This window comes from Serinus canaria, chromosome 3 (assembly GCF_022539315.1).
Source record: "Serinus canaria isolate serCan28SL12 chromosome 3, serCan2020, whole genome shotgun sequence".
NCBI lineage: Eukaryota > Metazoa > Chordata > Aves > Passeriformes > Fringillidae > Serinus > Serinus canaria.
In genome coordinates, this window is record NC_066316.1 from 97,642,227 (window position 1) to 97,664,834 (window position 22,608).

Consider the following 22,608-nt stretch of genomic DNA (forward strand, 5'->3'; position numbering starts at 1 on the left):
CATTTGCTTCAATTTAAAAAAATTCAAAATTCTTTAAAAAGCCAGTGGCAATCACACAGATTATTAAAGCAAGCCCTTTATAAAGTAGAGTAAAAAATGTCATACAGTAAAATATAAAATGTTTGATCAAGATAATAAGATGAAGCATACAATTCAAGACTTCAGACACTTGGGAGAAGGAGATGTTTAAGACTAAAACTTACCATGCCTGTGATGTTTGGATTTGCTCCTTTCTCAAGCAGCAGTTTAGCCACTTCAGTACGGCCTTTGTATGATGCCCACATCAGGGCAGTCCATCCTCCCTAGCAAACACAATTCAAAGAATTGTAAAAACTGAAAAATACTTAACTAATGACTTTTAATTAGTTAAGTCATCAGTTAAATGACTTAAAAGTCATTAGTTTTAAAAAAACTAATGACTTTTATTTCATTTTGTATTTGTCCTAAGGCTATTCTGCAAATTCAAAATATAGTAAGGACTGACCACACAATATTTTAATTCTATTTATTCAGAAATAAATAATAAGCTCCTGTATGGAAATACTAATTTCCTGTTATATGCAAAACTTGGGAAAACAGCATGTTCTTAATGTTGCTGAACACTATATTCAGATTTCAAATGCATACAAATCCAATCACTGGATTTAAAAAAAAAAACAAAAAAACAAGAAGAAACACATCAATATCTTAAAACAAAGTCTAAATTCCAAATCAATTAACATGGAAAATGTACTTTTGATTTCTGTAGCAGGGAGTAATAAGAGCAATTCATTTCAAACTACACTGGTGTGCCCATTTAAGTTTGTAAGCTAGGAGACAATGAGGTGTCACTGCCTAAGGCATTTGACAGGTCAGGTAAACAAATATAATTTTAAAATAACAGTATACCTCCAGTAATTGTAAACACAGTTTTGATTTATTTCTTTATAATACACTTTTGGAGATGTGAGAGATCCCTCTGACTGGCAGAGGTCTAGAAATCAAGCACTTGGCCATGTGAATGTGCTTAATGTTAAACAAAAGATCTTGGTTAGATGCCTCAGCTTTCAGTCAGAGTGGAACTTCACTTAAAGGAAGCACTTGAACTCATGCCTAGTGGTTTTCCACATTTTAACTTAAGCAGAACAAAATTAGTCCTTGCAGGTACTTAATTCCGTCTCCTGTCAATGGGAACAGTTTATAGCTCTTCAGGGCCATCTGACTGTAGACTCATGTCAGCAGTTTTTGTAACTCTTTAGATGGGTTGGACTGTAGTGCCCACTTTACCATTTAAAAATTTGGCAAGATGAATGAAAGCAAGTGTCAGGAGACTGAAAACAAGGATTGCTGTATGAGCAATCATGGCTGTCCAGAGTGAAAGCAAATACAGACAGGTATCTTCTGGGAAAGATAATATTTATTTTACCAGAATACTTAAAAAAAAAGCCACTACAAAAAAACCTCCAATTAAAAAAAAGAAAGCCACCCAAATAAAACCTCAAAAAAAAAAACCAAAACCCCACAAACCAATCCTCCTCCTGCAAAAAACTCTCACCATACAAAACACACTGCAAAATCAAACTGATGTTCAGTTTAGCTTTTTTCCAAAGCAAATTAAGGGGGCGAATAGCAGCCCTAGTAAACCAGCTGCCATTATTAACAGTAAAGCAATCATCTGACAGCTGTAAAAAGCAATATTTAACTATATATTCTTTTTCATTTCAACAGCACTGGGTACATAATGTAAAAATGAAAGGTCTTTCCTTAGTTTTATGGAATTGAAAAACTCCAACTCACACAAGTGTTTCTCTATTTTATTTTTACACTAAGCCAACACATACCAAATCCCGATGCTCCAAACTGACATTATGATTGAGTAGCTCTGCTACAATAGCTGCATGTCCTTCTTTAGCTGCTGAAATAAGAGCTGTCCAGTTATCCTAGAAAAAAAGGAAAAAATGCTATAAAGGTAATATTCAATATTTCAATACAAGTAACCTTGGTTTTCAAATGTTTAATCCACAACAGGAAATACAGAAGCCTTTAAAATAGCTGTCCTGTAAAATAATAACAGTACTAATAAACTCACAGCATGCCAGTTATACACATGGAAATACAGAGCAACTACTCCAAATCTCCCCTCCAGTTATGTGCTCTCCTAGCCCTTTCCACTCCTCAGTTCACTGCAGGTGATCTTAATAAATATATGGAGGAAGCAGTACCTACAAAGGATTAGAAAATGAGGTCAAAGTATTAAAAACTGCTGAGAGGGAACAAGATGCTAACCAAGAGCACAGAAAACAGCGGCAGTAAGTCTCCACAGATAGCGTGTAACAGCACTCAAGGGACTGATATGCAGGGTAATCAGGACCACAGCTTTTCACATTTCTGATCAATTCAGGAAGACACATTTCCCTTTGCATTATGTTTATTTCCCCCACACTGCTCAAAGCTCATCCAGGTGTGGACTGATTTTTTTATATGCTACACACTTATAAAATAGAGCAACAATTTATAAGGTAGCTGTCCTTCCTAGAAGTATAGAAATTGTTGCATTTACAGCAACTGTAATAAAATGTCTCATAACAACAGAGACTTGGTTGTTTGGTAGGTTTTGGTTGTTTTGGATTTTTTAGGTGACAGATTCCAGAGAAGACCTTTCCTAGATATCCATGTTGCTACACTTAAACTAAGTGCAGAATTAAAAAAAACAAGTGATACCCTTTCCCTGGTTATCACTCTTCACTGGACTATACAGAGCTTTCAAAAGTTTCTAACAATATCTCTGTTCTGTTCACCCCTTTTATTTGGGCATCTTTGATCTGGAGTCAACCTCTTTTGCTGAGGCACAAAGACAATTCATAAATGTGAAATCCCTCTCTGCCACTGTTCTGAAATAATCCTTTAACCTAAATTCTCTCTAGGTATTTATTGGAAAAACACCAAAACCAAATTAAAAAACCCTACCAAATAAACAAAAATTCAACCCACTGACAGACCTCAATAACACCAAGATAAGCAAAATCACTTGGACCTCATATTTGATGCCGTATTTCTCTATTCTGATTTCCCAGAAGAAACACCAGCAAATTCAGCAGAGATCAAGATGTTTTAAACATCTGAGGAATATCCCTACTCTTAATGAGGGCTCAGAGAAATACATGAGCTAAGCAATTTTGTATAAGATTTCTCATATATGTCATCATTTTCCACCTGCTTTTTTCCCTCCTGAGCTCAACACTAAACTAAATTCCCTCTCTCCACCTGCCCCTTGAAATTTCTTCTTCTTCCACTGCAAGGGGCCATCACATAAAATACTAATACTTACTGCATCTTCCAAGTTGCAATTAGCTCCCTTCTTGAGAAGCTCCTGGACAATTTCTAAATTGCCTTGCTCAGCAGCCAACATAAGCGGAGTCTGGCCATTCTGAAATCAAAGTGAGAGGAAAATAGATGCATTGGGAGATGATGACAATGACACACATACCCACACAACAAAAACCCAGAAACTACAGAGCAACATTGTTTCTATTTTTAATTACCACTGAGAAGTAGTAAGAAGGAATGGTGTTGAAACCACACCGCATACTTGCAATAAAAATGGAGAATATGGTATTAAATCCTGTTCCATAGGAAATTAAAATATAAACACAAAAAACCCCAACATTTCAGACATTAAAAAGGGCTACTGAAAGGAAAAAAGTTACATTATCAAATATCTACTTTTTTGAATGATTTCTTCACTGACGAGATCTCCAATAGATGTTACATCTCTACAACTTGGAGTAACTCATTCACATTGAAAAAAAAAATTAATAAAGAAATATATCTACCTTCAGAACCACAATGGCCATTAAAACATGCACACTGATTTAGAGGAACAGTTGCTAAAGCCTTGGAAAAAACAGTCAGGTTATATGCCCCACTTTTATCTCACAGCATAGGAAATACAGTCATCACTCTTGTCCTCTGCAACATGGGTTCTTAGCAGACAGTCTCACCTCAAGGAAGATGAAAGACAGAAAATCTGGTTTATTTGCCTTCAGAAGTATTTTAAAAGTCAGTTAGAATCTGTCACCCTTCCATCAGCCTACTTTTGTGTCAGCAAATTTCTGAGATACAATTGCTCTGTACGCTGAGAAGTAAAACTTGCTAAATTTTACAGTAAATTTATTAATTACAAGTTTAAAAAATTGAGAGAATTTTTCCTGACCTTGCTTCTATTTTTTCTCTCCACCATACAGAAAATTCAAATTAACTAGTTTCTTAACAATGCAAAAGCTACATGTTAGGAACTATATACTAGCAATTTCCCTGGAAAGAATAATAATCAATGCAGAATCACAATACAGTAATATCACTAATCTCCATAATTGAAACTATTAATAATATAATTACTAAAGATACTTGATGACTCTTTCTGCTTTTTACACACACACAGAATCAGAGAAATGCATGTATTCTTTACAAAATGCTTTCTGGCCCATCAGCTGTTCCTTATGTAATGATATTTATAAGGTAATTTTTCACAAGGAAAAATTATGCCCTCATGTAAGTTTATGCTGTTATTACTGTACATTGTATACATTCAAAAGGACACCATTGCTTTTAGATCCTAAAGTATATTTTGTATCAACAAGAAGTAGTTTTAGTACTGGTCATTAAAAAAAGGAATTAGAATGCTCAAAAAATCAAAAGAAAATAAAATGCTACTTTTTAGAAAAGAACAGCTCTCTTTGGAGGAGAAAAGAGTCATAACTTCTGCTCTTTAAGATATGCAAGTTACTAAGTTGGGAATACGCCAAGTGATTTAAGAAATCCTGACTGACCCCTCTTCCTTTTGTCATGACATCACTGGTCAGTGGATGCAGAGCTGAGACATTGTTTATGCCATACCTAGCAAGGATTTCAACACTGACTCCCACAACAACCAGGGAGACTAATGAAGTACAAGCCAGACAAATGGATAGTGAGGTGGACTGAAACTGGCTGCAAGTGCTGGGCTCAGAGCACAGGGATCAGCAGTACAAAGTCCAGCTGGAGGCCAGTCACTAGTGCAGGGAATCAATACTGGGATCCTATTTAACCCTTTCATGAAGGACTGGGGCAATGGCACAGAGTGCACCTACAGCACCTTTGCAGACTGGACAAAGTTGGGAGGAGTGGCTGATGCACCTGAGGCTTGTGCTGCTATGCAGAGGGCACTGACGGGCTGGGCAGATAGGAACCTTACTGTACAGGGTTCAGGTGTCTGGTTGGGATGCCCAGAGGGAACTGCACTGAACCTTTGTGAAGGCTCAGGCTGGGACTGCCCTGCACCAGCTGGCTCCAACCAACCCATCTCAGGACACAGGACTAGATAATCTCCAGAGACCCCTTCCAAGCAATGCTTTGGCAAAACAAATATTTTAGCCTGACCACTCTTCTCACCTCCTTCTGAACAGTTACTATTGTTATCACTCTGATTATCTTCCATAAGTAGGTATCACAAAAGGATAATACATTCCAAATAAAAGTATGTCTGGATAAGAAGAGGCTGTGGATGGTAAAATTACTCCCTTCTATAAGAAGTGTCATACAGCTGTGGACTGGCTTTAGTTTTCTGAGACAGATGTAAAATTTTCTAAAGGGGTACTGAAAACATCCTCCCCTTTTTCTTAGAAGACTCTCAAATATAAGTATAACGTTATAAGGTTTTAGGACCCATCACAAAGATTTCACCAACACAGAAACAAAAGATAATTATAGTATCTGTGACCGCCAGATTAAGTCTCAAAAGTTGTCCAAGAGTCTAGACACTCCACAACAACTAAAACCCCCTATTCCTCACACACACATCAAGTACTGTCTATCTGTACATCACAGCTCAGTGTAAGTGTTGGAATAACCAAATTATAAAGGAGCACACCTGCATCTTTTTGGGGAATCAATTAGTAGTGTCACCTTACAGGTTAGCGCTCTTGCAGTCCACAAGAGAACAGAAGATTTAGAATTGAACATGCAGAAGCTCCTTCAGTACCAAGAGCAGAAAGAAAGGCACATCAAGGGAAAGTGGAGGCTGTTAAGATCAAACTGCATCACACAAAGCAAACATCTGTCATTAGCTGTTAGTTCATGTGTCTGGTATGAGAGAGGGAAAAAAAAATCACAGACGCAGAAAGATGTGCAGAGAAAAGGCACAGAGGCTGAGACTTGCCCCACTTAAATGAAATTGACGGTGTTAATGCAATAAAACTATCCATACACAAACTGACTGGGACATCCCAGCTTTTTTGGCAACTGACCACACTCAAGATAAAAAGGGTTGGTAACAATGTGGGTGGTCCTACCAAGTCACAAGTCACTGCAGCCTGGGAGGTCCTGGCATTAGCAAACCTTAGCTTGCCAGCAATCTTTTTAGATCTCCAAAGGCACTCTCCTTTTGGTATTTTCTTTTTACCCAAGAAGAAAAGATGTCTTAGCAGGTTCAAAACTGGAAACTGAACAGCACTCAAAGCCGCTGATTTCCAAGGAAGAGCTATCATTTAAACAAAACTCCTATCATTATACATATAGAGCATGCCCACAAGGGGTTTGAACCTGATGCAAACCACACGTGTCTGTCTGCAGAAAAGACCTTCTCTAATGCCAACAAATAAGAAGACTGAAAACAATAGGTATTGGGGAAGTCATCTCTGCAAAAAAGGCAGTTAATGAAACCCAGGACTACATTCAGTCCCACCAATAAGTGAAGAAAAATTTAGAAAAGAAGGTGAAGGTGGTGACACTTGATAAAATCAACACGATCTGTCTGATTTCGGCCATGTTGTTGAAAGGAACTGCCAGCAGAGGAAACAGACATTCCCATTCTCAGATATGCTACATGCCAGGTGGTGAGGTTCATGTGCATGCTCAGAAACTTAAAAATTCTCCCATTTGAAATACCTCAGCATATGTGCATACACAGCATGGAACAAATGTGCCAACAATGAAAGAAAACTCTCTTAATTGAAACCAGATCTAATAACTACAATAAGGCTAAATTTTGTACATAATTTTCACATTTGCATGATGCTTTTTGGATTTGAGTAATATACACTATTGGATTTCTTTCAAAAAAGATATTCTTTCCATCTTTTGCAGATTTGAAATATCTATCAAAATAACAGATTCTGAATAACTATCATATAAACTCCTAACTGTGTAACACAACTTTTGTGTACTCCTGGTAAACTCTTAGACCGACCTCTTGGATACCTATTTTTTCACCTAGATGAGCATATTCTCATGGAAGTTGCAATACATGCTCTTATTTGGAATTTATAACAAAGTATCCCTTGACTGAAAACCATGATATGAGGCAAGGGTTATCATCATACCAGGTTTCACCACAACATGAACCCGGCATATGCTGTTGGATCTGTGAACTAAGAAACAATTCTTAGCCACAGAAATACAGGTATGAACTCCATTCACAAAGTAAGGATAGAGCTGCATTTTCCAGCTCAGAAGAACACTCTAGAAAGCAAACACTATGAAAGATGCTTGAGGTGCTGTCAGAGACTGAACACGCAGTGTTCAGGTTATGCAAAGTAAGCAATCACTTCAAAACTGAAATTTGAATGTTAAATAACCAGTGTGATCTCACTAATTATTCATTCTATAGCTAATAAGCTGCAATGTGAAACTGACCTTTTAAAAAAATCATCTTACCTCATTTCTCTCATCAACATCCCTGCATTTCTCAAGAAGTGCTTTCAGAGCAGGAACATTTCCTTCTTCTACGTAGGTCAACAGACTCTGACTCATTAGACTCGCCATCTTCACCCACTATTTAAAGGGCTTCTAGATAACAAAGCTTACCTGTATTTCGGGAAAGAAAAAAAAACCAGCAAAGCATAAGGAACAGCTATGACATTTGACATTAGAAAGCATGAACTGCATATGCTAGTAAGTTATTGACTGGGTACAAATGCCTGCCATTCTCTTCAACAAAACACCTTGGAGATGTGCATTAATAGGCACTACGTTTTTATTGAAAGTCTTAACTCTCCCTAGTTCTTAGAAAATTACAGAAATTATTCTAACTGTTATGTGTTGTCTAAATAAATATTTTGAATGGAATGCAAATAAGTAAATACAACATTATAGGAATATCTGTATACACTACATACTATATGTATTACACTACATACTATATATATATTAATTATTTGCAATATAATCCTTATCCTTGATGTGTATAAGCAGAGCACTGAGACTAATCAGCATTACAAAATACAGTGATTCTATCTAAACTGCAGCCACATGGAACTCTGAGAAATACTATTTACTAAATCATCATTACCAACTTTATGCAGACATGCCTGCATGTGACGGCATGTTGTTAACTCAAGAGTCAAACATAACATGGCTTCTGTTACCTGATTATGTTTTTAACCTCTAATATGCAAGAGAGCAAAGGTTTTTCTTTCTTAAGGCATGCTACTAAGAACCACTTGAGACTTCCTAAAAAGCTGAGCCCAGTAAGTTAACAGCACCATTAGTACTACTGTGCCAAATTTACACACACACAGGGACAGAAGCTGAGTCAAAATTAAGTTTCACTGGATGCAGAAGAGGTCATGGGGCTAAATACAAGACTCCACCCTCCCTTCACACCTTTCTCCTCACCAGTGGCTGACATGATCACACTCTCTGGCTTTTTCTTGTAACAGCAGAGGAAAACCTCCAGTTCACTGATAGCTAAAGCCTACTGCTTGGGCTATTCTCTCCCAGAGAGAAGCCAAAGACTAGTGGTTTCCCAGGAAAATATTCTTATTTTTATTTTCAAATCAAAGCAGACAATGAATTTTTCTGTGCTTCTGTGCTTCTACTTAGCACAGAGAAGTTAGTTTAAATTTGGAGATTTAAATCAAATAATCCAGCTCCACTTTAAATTGCTTACATAGCCTGTAACACCATCCTTTCTCCTTTGCCATCTAAGTATATATAGTCATACACACTGTTGTCAAGGTATGTTAGATACTACCTGAGCTCACCTACAGCACTGCAGCCATCAGATGACCCACATACAGAAATGCCTTCTTTAAAATAAGGCCAGTTAATATCTCAGTTAAGATGACAGCAGCTCTCTGCACGTGCAAATGAAATTCAGGTGCACATGAATGACTAGAGACAAAAGAAACTACAAACATTGTTTAAAACCCACACCTAAAACCAGTTAAAGAAAAAAATAAATCTAGATTTGATACTAAAAGCCCAGCAGCAGTTTTCCTAGGCACTGCCCAAGCAGCCAGTCTGTCCCACAAGAAAGCTATAAATAAACTAAGAACACAAAAGGTCTGCCACGTTTACCATACAGTTAAATCACCATCAAAGGGGGTGAGCAGCACAACAGTGGTGCTGTATTTTTGTCGCCATTTTTTCAGTAGGAGGAAGAGCCAATTGAGAGGTTGCAAACTTAAAAACAGAAAACCCACACAAAATATGAGAGCTCTGAAAAGAAATGGCAATTTTACTGACTCAGTGTGGACACACTGGTTCCTACTGCTATTTCAGACACTAAAAACACCAGAAAGTATGTGGTATCTTGCCTGGCATCCAACTGCCAGTCCAGGACAGCCCATCTCCCTTACAGTCTACAGCAGCATCTTACAGCCCTAGGCAGGTGTCTCAGATATTCTCAGGCACCTAAAATGACATTAGATATTCACATACATCTGTATCCCTCCAATTATTTTTTACATATGACAACAAAAATCCATGAAATATGATTTGCTGCTAGCTCCACTGCCACCATAGGCATTTTCTGTTTTTCCTGTGCTGTCTCCCAGCTTCTCTCCTGTAGCTGTACCTTCAATCCCCACGTTATTTTCTGTACCATATACTAAATTTGAAAACTGTATTAAGAACATCCCCAAAACTTGACTAAAAACGTCTTACCAAATGATTTATACTCTGCAGTTGCTATCCAAACTTCACCAATTAATTCTTAGCTAGTCTGAAAAGAAAAAGCATTCAGCATTGCTTTTTCCTCAAAGTAAGATTCTTCCCTTGATGTTCCCTACAGGCATACTTCCAAAAGGCAGAGGCAGCCCTGCTGCACTGTAGATAAGCATCCTGCTTCAGAAATCCCAGTTGGCAACAGTGCAGCTTCTGCCTCCATGCAGAGCTGAATCTATAGAGATATCTTAAACCTCTGACTAACAGCAAAACACCTAATGCCAATGAACACGTCCAGAGATGTGTTTATAAAGTCCATGTTAATATTACTTTTATAAATCATATAAGATCTGTACCAGTGAAACATGTCCAAGAATATTAATATTTCTTGTCCCCTATGCTTCACTGTCACATAACATCCCCTTCTTAGAATTATAATAACAGTCTTTCATAAAAACAAGAATCACAAGATCAAATATTGTAATTATGCATTTTATGTACTCATGCTTTTATTTGCCCTTTTTCAGGCAAGCTTCTTAGAGCATCTTAAAGATTAACATCACTGGAGGGCATTAGGAAAGCACAGTTTAGCACAACATCCACCACCAAACAAACAAAACTCTCCCCACCACTTCAGAAACAAAAAAAAAATTTAAAATGGTGGTATTAAGGTTTTTGGAAGCTTTGATTCATTTCTTCCCTACCAAGAACAAAGAACATGGCCAAAATAAGCCTGACTGGGTCTGTTCATGATACACTCATGACAGCAACTCAACATCAGCTGAATACAGTCACAGTCCACCATTTTATTAAACAAAATGTATGTTACTATGTTATGAAAATCAGGCATTGACTCAAAGTTCATGGGTGCGCTGGTCACTAAAGTGTAATTTCTTCCAATGCTTCAGATTTCTTTTAAATAATCACAAAAACTGAAGCAAGACTCTGAGGAACAGTCTCTGGCTAGAGAAGTAATTCTAATCTGGTTCCTCTAAAGAAAAAAGCTACTGAAATACATATTAATACAGTTTTCAAACAACCCTGGAATAAAAAAGACTCTAAGGCTTACCCTTGACCAAATTAAAGGATGAGAACTTAATCCCTGCCAAATTTCATAAATACAGTGCAAAACCAGCATAATTCAAGAACATACTCTACATAAATGGTCCTTAATTGCTCAATTAACACAATTACTTTCTTTGACACAGCAGAAGTATTTTCACAACCTGTAACAAAAATTTCACTTAAAACCAGGATTCTATTTGGAAACCAATCCCCTTTCCAATAAGGATTAATGCTGTTATTTTTCTCTTCCACCTAAGTGAGCTAATTTCCAGTGCAAAAACCTGCTCATCATTCACAATCCAAACTTTGAAGCTTGGAAATCTCACAATGCCCTTGGGCAGCAAATCCTGGTATTTTACAAAACTAACAACACACCAAGAACTATGAAATCATATAAAGTGCACAAATGCTCAGGTGAAGGCAATGTTTGCACAGGGATTAACCTGTTTTTGTAAGGCTCTTGAATCCTGAGCTGAAGCAGACACACATTATCACTGTTTTGGAAAGACTGCAAAAATTTGCCAATTTAAAAAAAATAATTTCTCTCAACAGCACCAGTATTGACAGCAGAGGTCCTGATAACTCAAAGCTGCAGGTATTTTATGCATTCTCAGAACCTCTTCGGAGGTCCTAACTAGATAAGAAATATTACTCACTAAATTTTCCAACTATCACAATTTTTACATAGATCTTCTGAATGGGTTTTTTTATTGTGCAAACAGTGATCTTTTATGAATAAATACCAAAACAAGTCAACAACTCTAGCATTACTGACAATGTCTACTGAAAACAAAAAAAGAAAAAATCAAGATAGCAATGACATTAAATTCATAGTTTTCATTGAACAATGAAAAAACTGTTGCCTGCTTTTTAATGCCTCCTTCCTTTTCCAGACACAAAAGCCACATTCCCAACATGCAACACTGTGGCAGATCCTTCAGCCAACTATAAAAGGAAATAATTACTATGCTGCTGAAATCTGAGCACGTACAACTCAAATGTGTAAATGCACAGCTTTTCACCCTTAAGAACTGAAAATGCCATCTTTTCAAATTAAAATTTAAAAAAGGTTAAACGTAAGAATTGTACACATGAAATTTATTAGAAAAAACTAACATAAGCCAGTTTCATATTCTACATGTTTTTATGCTTTATGATGGCATAAAGAAATGAAAACCATGCTGAAACATCACCTTAATCACAGCATACAGAATCTTACTAACATAAGCATTGCCCAGCCTTTATGACTCCTTATTGTAATCTCTTCCTAAATTGATATACATCCTAAACATGAAGAGATCAAAAGTCAGGCATCACATGAAGTGGCAAATATTTTAAAATATTCTTTCTATTGGGACTGAGTCAACCAGGATTCTGTTTCAAGATGAAATTTTCAGAACAGCTGAAATAAGTCTCTAAAAATATTAATTTCTGGTATCCTGAGTCAGAGAGAAATAACAAATCTAAGTAGTCTACACCCACACTTCTTCGCCAGTGTCTGAAATTCCAGTGTGACAAATGACCTTATGCTGCATTTCTGCTTTTCCCTATTTATCTCGGAATATTTATTCTACTTCTCTTAACCACATTTCTGTTATTCAGGTGAGAAGAATGTTTTTTTAAATTACCTCATTTTTTGTTACTTTATCACAAAGAACAAAAATGTGTAACTCTGAAATATCAAAAGACACAAAAAGTGAACTACAGCTAGACAGACATTCTTCTTTTGAAATCTGAAACTAATATAACTAAAAAAACAATTGCATAAAAGGAGGTCTCTATTGCAATCATCAAAACTGCACACAAATTGGTAATACACAAGTCCTTCTTTTCTACCTTATGCGCTCAAGGCAATGGCCATTTCCAAATATTGTAGTGATTGATTTTTGTTAAGTTTTAATAAAACAAAATAGGCTGGGGATTACATGTAAAAGATTGGAAAGATGTAAATCTATATTTAAAATTCAGGGCTGGTTGTCAGATGACAGCAACTATCAGACATGCCTATGTTCCACCCTGGTTAAAAAATCAGTTAAAATAATGTGTGAAGTAGCTGACAACAGGATTTATACTTTACCAGAGAAATCTGTCCACCTTTGGGACAAAATTTAAATGTGGTCAATGAAGAGTAACATACTGCTAAGAATATCTGAATTCTAAGACAAAATTTAATTCCAAAACAAAATACAAGGTGCTCAGTCCTACAAATCACTATTTCAGGTTTTAAGTACATCAGATAAAAGAAAGCAAACAGAAAGTTACCAATATTAATGGGTTTCCTAAAATTATACCAACCAACACAAATCAATTGTCAAAACCTGTACAAAATACACAAAAGTACAAGAAAGTCTGCAATGTCATCTGATACATTCTCACATGGCAGACACGTTTCTCTGTATCATAAAATCAAGGGTATGTTAGTCACAGACACGAGTTATATGACAAAAAAATAATATCTAACTTTTGGAGTGTTTCTACTTAAAAAGAGTGAATGGTGTGATGTAGAACTTTAAACTAATATGGCACCATTTCATAAGCTGTGGTCACATAGAATTTCAAGCAGATATTAATTTCTTAATAACCAAATTATTTTAAATAAACACTGCGACAGAACAAAGAATAGATGGCTATCCAGTAGACAAAAAGATGGGTTTTCTTACATGTTCTGATCTTGGAAAAAGATCTTCTGTTTTTCTGCCCATTTCCTTACTATTTGATGGGGGGAGAAGTGGCAGGTACTTAATCAGGTAACGATTCAAACACTTTTCCAGCAAAAGACATATTACTGCATTATTCCACCATTAATCCTTTACCAAAAGTTATAGAGAGGAAATCACTTTTCCAATTTTTAAGCACATATGCAAAGCAGCAAAGCCCGCACTAGCTTGAAGACATTTTGCTACTCTTCCAGTGATATCCTGTGGCAGGACCTGAGGTAATGAATGAAAATTAAACACAAAATCAATCAAGCTGAAAAGACCTCTAAGAAATCATTGAGTCTAACCTGCAATTACAGGTCACATAGACCATGGCCCTAAGTGGTCTTTCCTTAACCACCTCCAGGGCCAGTGACTCCAGCATTTCCCTGGGCAGACCATTGCAATGTCTAACCACTCTTTCTGACAAGAAATTCTTCTTAATAACCAGCCCAAACGTCCTCCTACACAGCTTGAGGCTACATTCTCTTGTCCTGTCATTCGTTACCTGGGAGAAGAGGCTGATCCCCACCTGGATACAAACTCCTTTCAAGTAGTTGTAAAAAGTGATAAGGTCACCCCCGAGTCTCCTTCTCTTCCAGGCTAAACACCCCCCGCACTCTCTCTGCCTCTCCTCACAGTACTTGTGCTCCAGACCCTTCACTAGGTTCGCTGCCCTTCTCTGCATTCAAAGGAGTCTCTGTCTGAACATTTGTTACTGAGAGGGTGACCCAGCGCTGGCACAAGCTGCCCAGAGAGGTTGCCGAGTCTCCTTCCTTGGAGACACACCAAAGCCCTCTGGGCACGTTTCGGGAGATCCACTCTTGCTGTCCCTATTCGAGGAGAAGGACCGGACCCTATGACCAGGGGAGGTCCCTCCCATTCTCAGTCATTCTGTTATTCTTTACCTTAGAAACTAGATGACAAAAACTTTCCTGATAAGTCGAACCCCCGTCTACCTTTCCAAGCCAACATGAGAGAAACGCCATAGAAGAGGATCCTCTACCGCCAGGACAGGGGTGACAGGGACGCCAGGCCGTGCCCGCGGCACCTGCGGAACGCTTCACCCACACAGACACCCGCACACAGAGCCCGGTCCGCCCCGAACACGGCACCACCGGAGCCCCGCGATGCCCAGGGCAAAGCGGAGCGGGCGCGCCGCCGCTCCCGACCCACACTGAGGGGACCGGGGCGTGAGGAAACCGGGCCCGCGAGCCACGGAAGCCATAAACCGCCCGAGCCCAGCGCTCCCCCGGGGCCCCGCGGGGAGCGGCCCCGCCGCGCCCTTTGTTTGGCAGCGGGAGCGCCGCCTCCCCCATAGCCAGTGCCCTTCCCCTGCCCTTCCGCGGCCGGCCCGTACCCCCCGCCTTCCCGCCGCTACTCACCCCACGGCCGGGCGCACTCGGCCCCTGCGGCGGCTGCCTGGGCCCAGAAGGAGCCTGACACGGAGGGAGGCGGCGGCCCCGGGCGCCGCTCAGCTGGGCCCGGCGGCGTCCGCCATCTTCCGCCACTGCACTCCGACCGCCCGGGCCGTGACGCGCGGGGGCGGCTCCGCCTGGCTCCAGCCGCGCCCATCGCTGCGGGCGGTGGCAACAGCGGGCGCAGGCCGCTGCCCTGCCCGGGAGCGTCGCGGCACCGCCGGCCCGGCGCGGAGCGGGCCTGGCTGAGCCGGAGCGCAGCGCTGGGCAGCCCAGAGAGTGGCACCGCCCTGGAGAGCCGCCAGCAGTTATCCGCCGGGTGCTTTCTGATAAAAAAGAAGGGGGGAAAGGGTAGTGAACAATTGATGCCTGATGTACGGACGGATTGGGGAACGAGAGGCTGGAAAGCAGCGCCGCGGGAAGGAACCGCACATTGAGCCCTGGGGGCAGTTTTGTGCCCCACAATATAAGAAAGACATTGAGCTGTTAGAGAGCGTCCAAAGGAGGGCAACGAAGGTTGTGAAGGGCCTTGAGCCGAGGAAATGGGAGGAGTGGCTAAGGTCACTGGTCGTGTTCAGTCTGGAGAGGAGAGGCCTCACTGCAGTTACAATTTCCTCATGAGGGAAAGAGTGGGGGGCAGGCACTTACCTCTTTCTTCTCTGTGGTGACCAGTGACAGGACCTGAGGGAACAGCATGAAGCTGAGTCAGGAGGTTGAGGCTCAATCTTAGGGAACCAGCTCTCCAGGGAAGTTGTCAGCACCAAGGCTGACAGAGTTCAAGAAGCATTTGGGCAATGTCTCAGGCCCATGGTGTGACTCTTGGGGTTGTACTGTGCATAGCCAGGAGCAGGATTTGATAATTCCGATGGGTTCCTTCCAACTCAGAATATTTTATGTTTCTGTGCTTTATGCACAGAAGCTGTGTCAGTAACCTCCCAAGTGCAGCTCCTCCTTCATGTCTGGGTTGTAATTTTCATACAAGCTACATAACCCCAGATGACTTCTGTGCATGCTCAGGAGAAGTCTTCACAGGGGCAGGGTCTTTTTGACCTTCATGAGTAATTTTTAGTAGAATAATGAAGATAGACATACCAACATACCTTGAGACCCACCAGCTTCTCTCAGACTCCCTCACAGCCCAGATGTCCAAGCAGCTTCATGGATATTTTGAAAATGTCCATCTTCAGCACAGTCCAAATCCATGATAATGAATCTGTTTAATTCATCTGGACAACTGGATGAGATGACTTCTGATGACTACAGCAATAACATCTCCCCAGGAGATCACAGAACCTTGCCTAAGCTAATGATGGCAACAACCAATGGAACTCTGCTTCTGTCCCTGGCAAACCAGTACTGTTTATTTCTAAGGTTACTGAGTTTCAAGGGTCAAAGCGTTGATGTAATTCTTTACAACCCTGAGATCTTCAATCTCAGTAAAGATCTATGACTGTTTCCTTCATAAAGAAACATCTGACAGGTTTTCCTCTATACCCCAAATACTTATAAGCCAGAAACCATGCAGCAAGGGCTTTGCTCATTTTTTTAAGCATGAATTCTCCAATGACCTTAAAGTCTTCACACCCTGATAAAATATACAGCTTCCTTACCTGCTCTAAAGTTGTTAACACAAAGGAAAGGCACAAGCAGTGAAATTCAAAAGCTAAATCCACTTAATCTTGCACCAAAATATTGTTTCATCTGAAAAATGGAAAAATTAAGAACATAAAATACTTTCTTCTTCTTTACACTTATTTGCAGAAATGAAATCTGAACAAATGGAGGATGAGTCCCTGCAGTTAGTGTGGGGCTGGAAAGGGCTCTCTGTGCCACCTGAACATAAGCATAAGGGCTTATGTTCAGGAAGCGTTATGTTCAGTCAAGGAAGAGTGGTCCTAATGCTTCAGGCACCCATATAATCTTGTGTATCTAAGAGAAACCACAGTGTCACAAGACTGCCTGTGTTAGCCTCTTAAGGTTTCTAGATTTTGAAACACTTTTAAGATATTACTCTTTATTCAAACTTTATTAAAAAATGTGTATTAGTATCTCACTTCATAATCTCCCATCATGCAAATCTTTCTTCCGATATCACAGTGTTCCCACCCATCAGGTGTCAGCTGTATTCTCACCATGTAGTTACAAGTTTCAGACAGAAACAGTAGCTCCTTCCGTCTAAAAGGAACTGTACAAACACTGTGAATATGGAGGCAGAAAAGGCAGTTTTTTGTATGGTCCTTCACTATCACCCACCTTTGCTACAGATAGATCCAGGTCCTGATATCCTTGTGCTCCTCTAAATTTTATTCTATGCTTAGATTAGGAGCAACACCTTCCCACCAGTGACTAATTCACATAGGCAGTGAAACATGGTGCAATTGTTATTTATTCAGTTTGGAAAGATCATGTGCAGCCCCCATGGAGAAATAAGTCCTTTGCTACTTTATACGACCACCTTAGGAAGAGCTGTAAGATGTACTGCCAAACTCTGGACAGATCTCCAACTCTCACCTAGTAATTAAGTTGAAGACATCTCCCCCTAGAACTACTTCTGTATTCTGTACTGAAACATCCTGCATGTTATTAGGAAGTTTCTGAGATAGATCTAAGTTAATTACAGGCACAGGAAAATATCTGCTGGCTCCAGGATGCTCTCAATTATGACTCCTTCTGCAGCAACAATTTACAACACTTAGTGGCAGAAAGCTGTGTTTTAGTTTAATCTCTTCAAATTAGTTTTTCATTAAATGCATCAATGTTTAGTTCATGAGGACACTTCATACTCCTGACTGACTCTGTTGTGAATGTGTATTTAAGAAGGCAATTTCCATTGCAGTCCAACTTCTGGTTAAAATGACAACACCAGACCTTCACCAGATCTTCTAAAATTGCATCTGTAGTCCTTTGTGTTGGAATGGAAAGTATTTTCATCTCCTGTGATACCACTTGCTAAAAGAGAATTCTAAACATAGAGAAAAAAATGTTTCAGTGTGTGACAGGAAGTGATGGAAACAGCCCCTCTTTAGTATTGACATCTAGTATCTCTTATTTTCTCCAATAATCTAAGCTCACACAGGAAAAACCTGCAGGTCCAGGAGGCTCAGCCAGCTTTGACATACTGTCACCAGCCAACAAAACCTGCCTTATCAGAGTCCTCGTAGCCGAGTTTCAAAAAGAAAACAAATGTGCATGTATGGTACCCATTTTGCCCTGCTTCTTTGGAACCAGCAATTAAAGCAACAGCTTCTCCAAAGCACCAAATTTGATGTCTCAGTTATGAGGTTTCCATTTCTCAAGCTAAAAACACCCCAGCTGTCACATCCAGAAACAGTGCTCATTGGGTAGCAATATGCTCTGAGATGGAGGGTTTAAATTGATTAAGCTAGACTCAAAATTCTGTTTACTAGCTCTACTGAAAAATAATTATATACATATACTTGTATATAAGCTCTAGAAAAAAAAAGTAAATAAGTGCAATTTTGAACTAGAACATTCCAAATAACAGTGTAAATGCATGCACTGTATATTCAGCAATCTAAAAGGAGAAACGGCATTAAAATAATTTTGTTCTTCACCACTCATTAAGACAGACAGCAAAGAACTTAGAAAAACAAGTTCACTTTTTTAAACTACAGTTTAATCAGATTTAAAGACACAAATTAGAAAAGAACATTTATAGGCAAGTTAAAAACACCTTTAAAACATAACAGCATGCTGCTTCTGCAGCACTGCTGAGACAAATTAGAAATAAGTAATTATTAAAATATCACAATCACAGTGTAACTAACAGTGGTATTTTAATTTTACCATACACCAACACTTAGTTTATGGATCTGTTGAAAAATAACACTTTTTAAAAAATATATATTTTGGAATAATAAAAATGAAATTCACTGACAATGTATTATAATCTGAACCAGGAAAGGCAAATTTAGGAATACTGTAGCTATTCACTTTTAGGGGTGTTCTCTCACCTTAACATACGGGTGGTTGGAGGCATAACTACTTCTGCATTGAGGTAAAACTATTCCTTTGAATGTGTAACCAAGGCAGGAAAGAATAAAGTTCCGTATTTTAAATTCTTAAGTTGAATAACTTATTACATCATCTTTGAATAATGCTATATTACCCATCTTACACTATTTTTCATCCAATACATTTTGAATGTTCTCTTCTAACTGATCTAGAACACATCTGAGGTCTGGGATTTAAGAGTAACCATCTAATTACTATCGTAGCATTTTGACACCTTTGTCACAGTAAGACGCGTCAGCAGATTCTCCACAGAAATAGTCAACACCACTGGACAAAAGAAGGTACAAAGAAAAGATGGAAAGAGAACTGAAAAACACAGAGAAAGGCAAAAGATGCATAGGCAAATACTCCTTAACTTATTGTAGTAATTGTTGCACCTTTAATAAGCACTTTCTGATTACCGATCTCTAGGCACCCCATTTTCTCTATTTTTTTGTTTCAGATTACACTGTCCCAGTTTTCAAGTCTAATCTGGCTAGAGCATGGACCCCAGCTATCTATTCATATGACATATTATAGAGAAACATAAATGAAAATCGTGCCTGGGGTACCTCCCCCTTAGAGAACAAAAGGAAGGAAGAAAATTGTGCAGAGGTCTCTTTTGCCAAGAGGTATGTTTGGAATAAGGTGCTGGACTGAGTCACTAGCAAGACAAAAACCTTCCTCCAAAAGTAGCCCTACCTCAGATCTCATACTGAAATCACACAGTTTTTCAATTCAAAATTTATGCAATGTTTATATGGATATGCACATGGGTTCAGAAAATTTAAAACCATCTACAACCAAGACCGGGTCTAAGTCACTGGACACACAGCTAATGCACAAATGATGGTAAAATGGCAAGATTTGCTTTTGCACATTTGTATCCCTAAACTGAGCAAAACTGTGGTCCAAATATGTAATGTGATGAAAATGGATACATTTGATGGTTAGATTTTGTAAAAAAACCAACAGAAAGCCCATCCTGAAAGAAGTTTTAAAATCTTTTTTTCATTTAGCTTTGACCATAATAAACAAGTGTTGCAGTATTTGTAATTGTAACTTTGCAGGGTGACTTTGTGGATGCATGGATTTCATGGTATTTGCAAAATGTCTAGATTAAGACAGCAAACATGTCAAAAATCCAGCCAGATGTAGTATAGAGCAGCTGCAGCCTGGATCACAGGCAAGTAGAACCTCTGCCAAGCTCTGCACACAGGGTTGGCTCCCTGTGGGAACTGTGGCAGACCCTTCCAGCCACAGATGGGACACATTCTGACCAGAGACTTCTCCACTGCCATCCTTTTCCACCAAAAATCTGAGGATGAAGATGGACAGTGCAAACTAGCTGAGATGAAGACAGATCTGGTAATCTTATGAGAGTAGGCTCAGTTCACTAAAGTGCCTGCTTACTTATTCAGAGTAGCATTTAAATACTTATTGAAGTGCTTATTGTCAATTGATTTTTAAACAGGAAAATTTAAAAATACACCAAGTGCAGTTCAGAGTATTACTGGACCTAAATAAATACATAAAGGTCAATCATGTAGTGAAATGCTGTCATGAATTCGCACAGAACTAATGTGTAGTTTTTTTATACATAGTCTGCATCATATTAAAATCCCTAAATTTATTTCCATCTGTTTTTCTAACACTGATCACTTTTCTACATAGACGGTAATATTTCAAAATTTTCAATGAAAATTAAATTCTCAAGCCTGATTTCAGCATTCAATGAGAATTACAAAGTGAAAGAATTAAAGATAAGGGAAATGAAAGCCTAAATTACAGTAACTTGTGCTTTTAAATTTCTTTATCTTTCAAGGCCAACTTATAAAGTTGAACATGTGAAAGTTTACATATAAGCAAGTTACACATTTTTATGCAAACGTGAAGACACATTTAATCATGTATTTAAACAAATTGTCAACAACTTGCTTGCAAAGCTTCTGAGAGAAAAAAATCTATATTTTGTTAAAATTACTTCTAATATGAATTAGGAGATGATGATGTCAACCATCTCCTCTGCATCAGAAGACATTTTACCACTATCCAAATCAATGCCATCAAAAGAGGCAAAACTACCTAGTGTGCATCCTGTCATACAAGCCTAGCATTTATATTAATATTACTTTTTCCCCTGGGGGAAACAGAACAAGTTCTTAAAGTGTAAAATTTCTCTAATAAATAATTTACTGTATTGGTAAAGCTTACACCATATGTCAGTGTAGAGCAGGGAATATACCAAGGTCTCTTCATGGTGTTCTCACTAAAGTGTGATTTGTAATCAAGAGCATATTGAAATGCATACCATTTTTTTACATGTAATACATCCTCAAATGTCACAAATTACTGAAATCTTGTCTACATGTCAACTTAAGGAATGGCCAGGGAAGAATACATTTCCTTTATAAGAAGGGCATATCTGTAACTGCAAAACAAACAAAGCCTTTTTGATTACAACAGTAGTGGGCACCACTGAAAGTATTGTTTAAATATGTAATATGTATCTCTCTCATTAATACAGAATCATAAAAGTTAAAAAATGTTAAGCAAGCAAATAGTTACTATTGGGGTGACTTCATTTACTAACATTAACTCATTAAATGCCTGAATGAACTGTTCACAATAGGCAAATATCTGGAAAGCACCATAAAATTATTAATGATATGTTGCATTTACTTTTCATAGTGTACTGATCTGCAATACAGGAGACACTTTTACCTTTTGGATATACATTATTTAATAAGTGAAAGAATACTTTTAAAACCATGTTTTCTTCATGTCCAAAACACCTATAGGAAATATACTTTCTACAATTTTTGTTAGGAAGAGCAATAAAAATCACTTCCATCCTTTCAAATTCAGTATTATCAAATGATGTGTGTAAAACCTAAAAATTATGTAAAGCATTGGGGCTGGCTGCTCTTTCTGATTGAATGGATAAAAAGGATCCAGTGTGATAGCAAGGCAGAAAATGAGTAAAGCAGAGGGAAACAAAACACCAGTCTGACTAAAATAAGGGTGCTGACATTAAAATAAAACAGTTCTTTCCATAGTCCCCAAGAAAATTCATTCTTGTGAAGAGCAGATTTTTATTCAAAGTACTTTTATATTTAACAATGGCATTTAAAGGGTAAATCCTAGGACACTACTTATTACGTGTAATGTTTTTCTTGTATTGCAATTACTGAGTTCAAATCATGAAGAAAAAAAAGTTGTGTCCAATTTTGAAACCTGTATTTTGCGACCTGTGCTCAATGAAAGTATGAATGTATTTTCTTAGTTGTTTCAACTTCCCAACATACAAAACTTCTGAACAAAACTGTACCTCTGAATTCACTCACATTAAAGTACCAGTCTGCACTACCCTAAACCTTATTTTCTGGGAGCCTTTACAACTGTTTCCATATTTCATTAAGAAGAATTAGTAAGCCTTCACAGCACACATGGGCACTCATGCCAAAACAGTAAATCAAGAGTAAAATGAGAACATAAATAGGAAAAGAGCA

At 38.5% G+C, this 22,608-nt stretch overlaps 1 protein-coding gene across 5 annotated transcripts in view; it reads right to left on the reverse strand.

Moving 5' to 3' along the window:
• KIDINS220 (kinase D interacting substrate 220) overlaps positions 1 to 15,197 on the reverse strand; it is a 74,213-nt gene extending 59,016 nt beyond the window's left edge. For 3 of the 5 annotated variants that reach the window (XM_030235363.2, XM_030235362.2, XM_018920590.3), the window contains exons 1-5: positions 15,050 to 15,197; positions 7,672 to 7,821; positions 3,308 to 3,406; positions 1,821 to 1,919; positions 204 to 302 (exon numbers count right to left, since the gene is read on the reverse strand). In XM_030235363.2, the coding sequence (XP_030091223.2) occupies positions 204 to 302; positions 1,821 to 1,919; positions 3,308 to 3,406; positions 7,672 to 7,779 (405 nt within the window). In that variant the 5' untranslated portion in view covers positions 7,780 to 7,821; positions 15,050 to 15,197. Of the gene's footprint in view, positions 1 to 203; positions 303 to 1,820; positions 1,920 to 3,307; positions 3,407 to 7,671; positions 7,822 to 13,628; positions 13,899 to 14,572; positions 14,591 to 15,049 lie in introns of those variants that run through there. The other 2 variants (XM_050972150.1, XM_050972151.1) reach the window with 2 other exon arrangements.
• Positions 15,198 to 22,608: the final 7,411 nt, after the last annotated feature.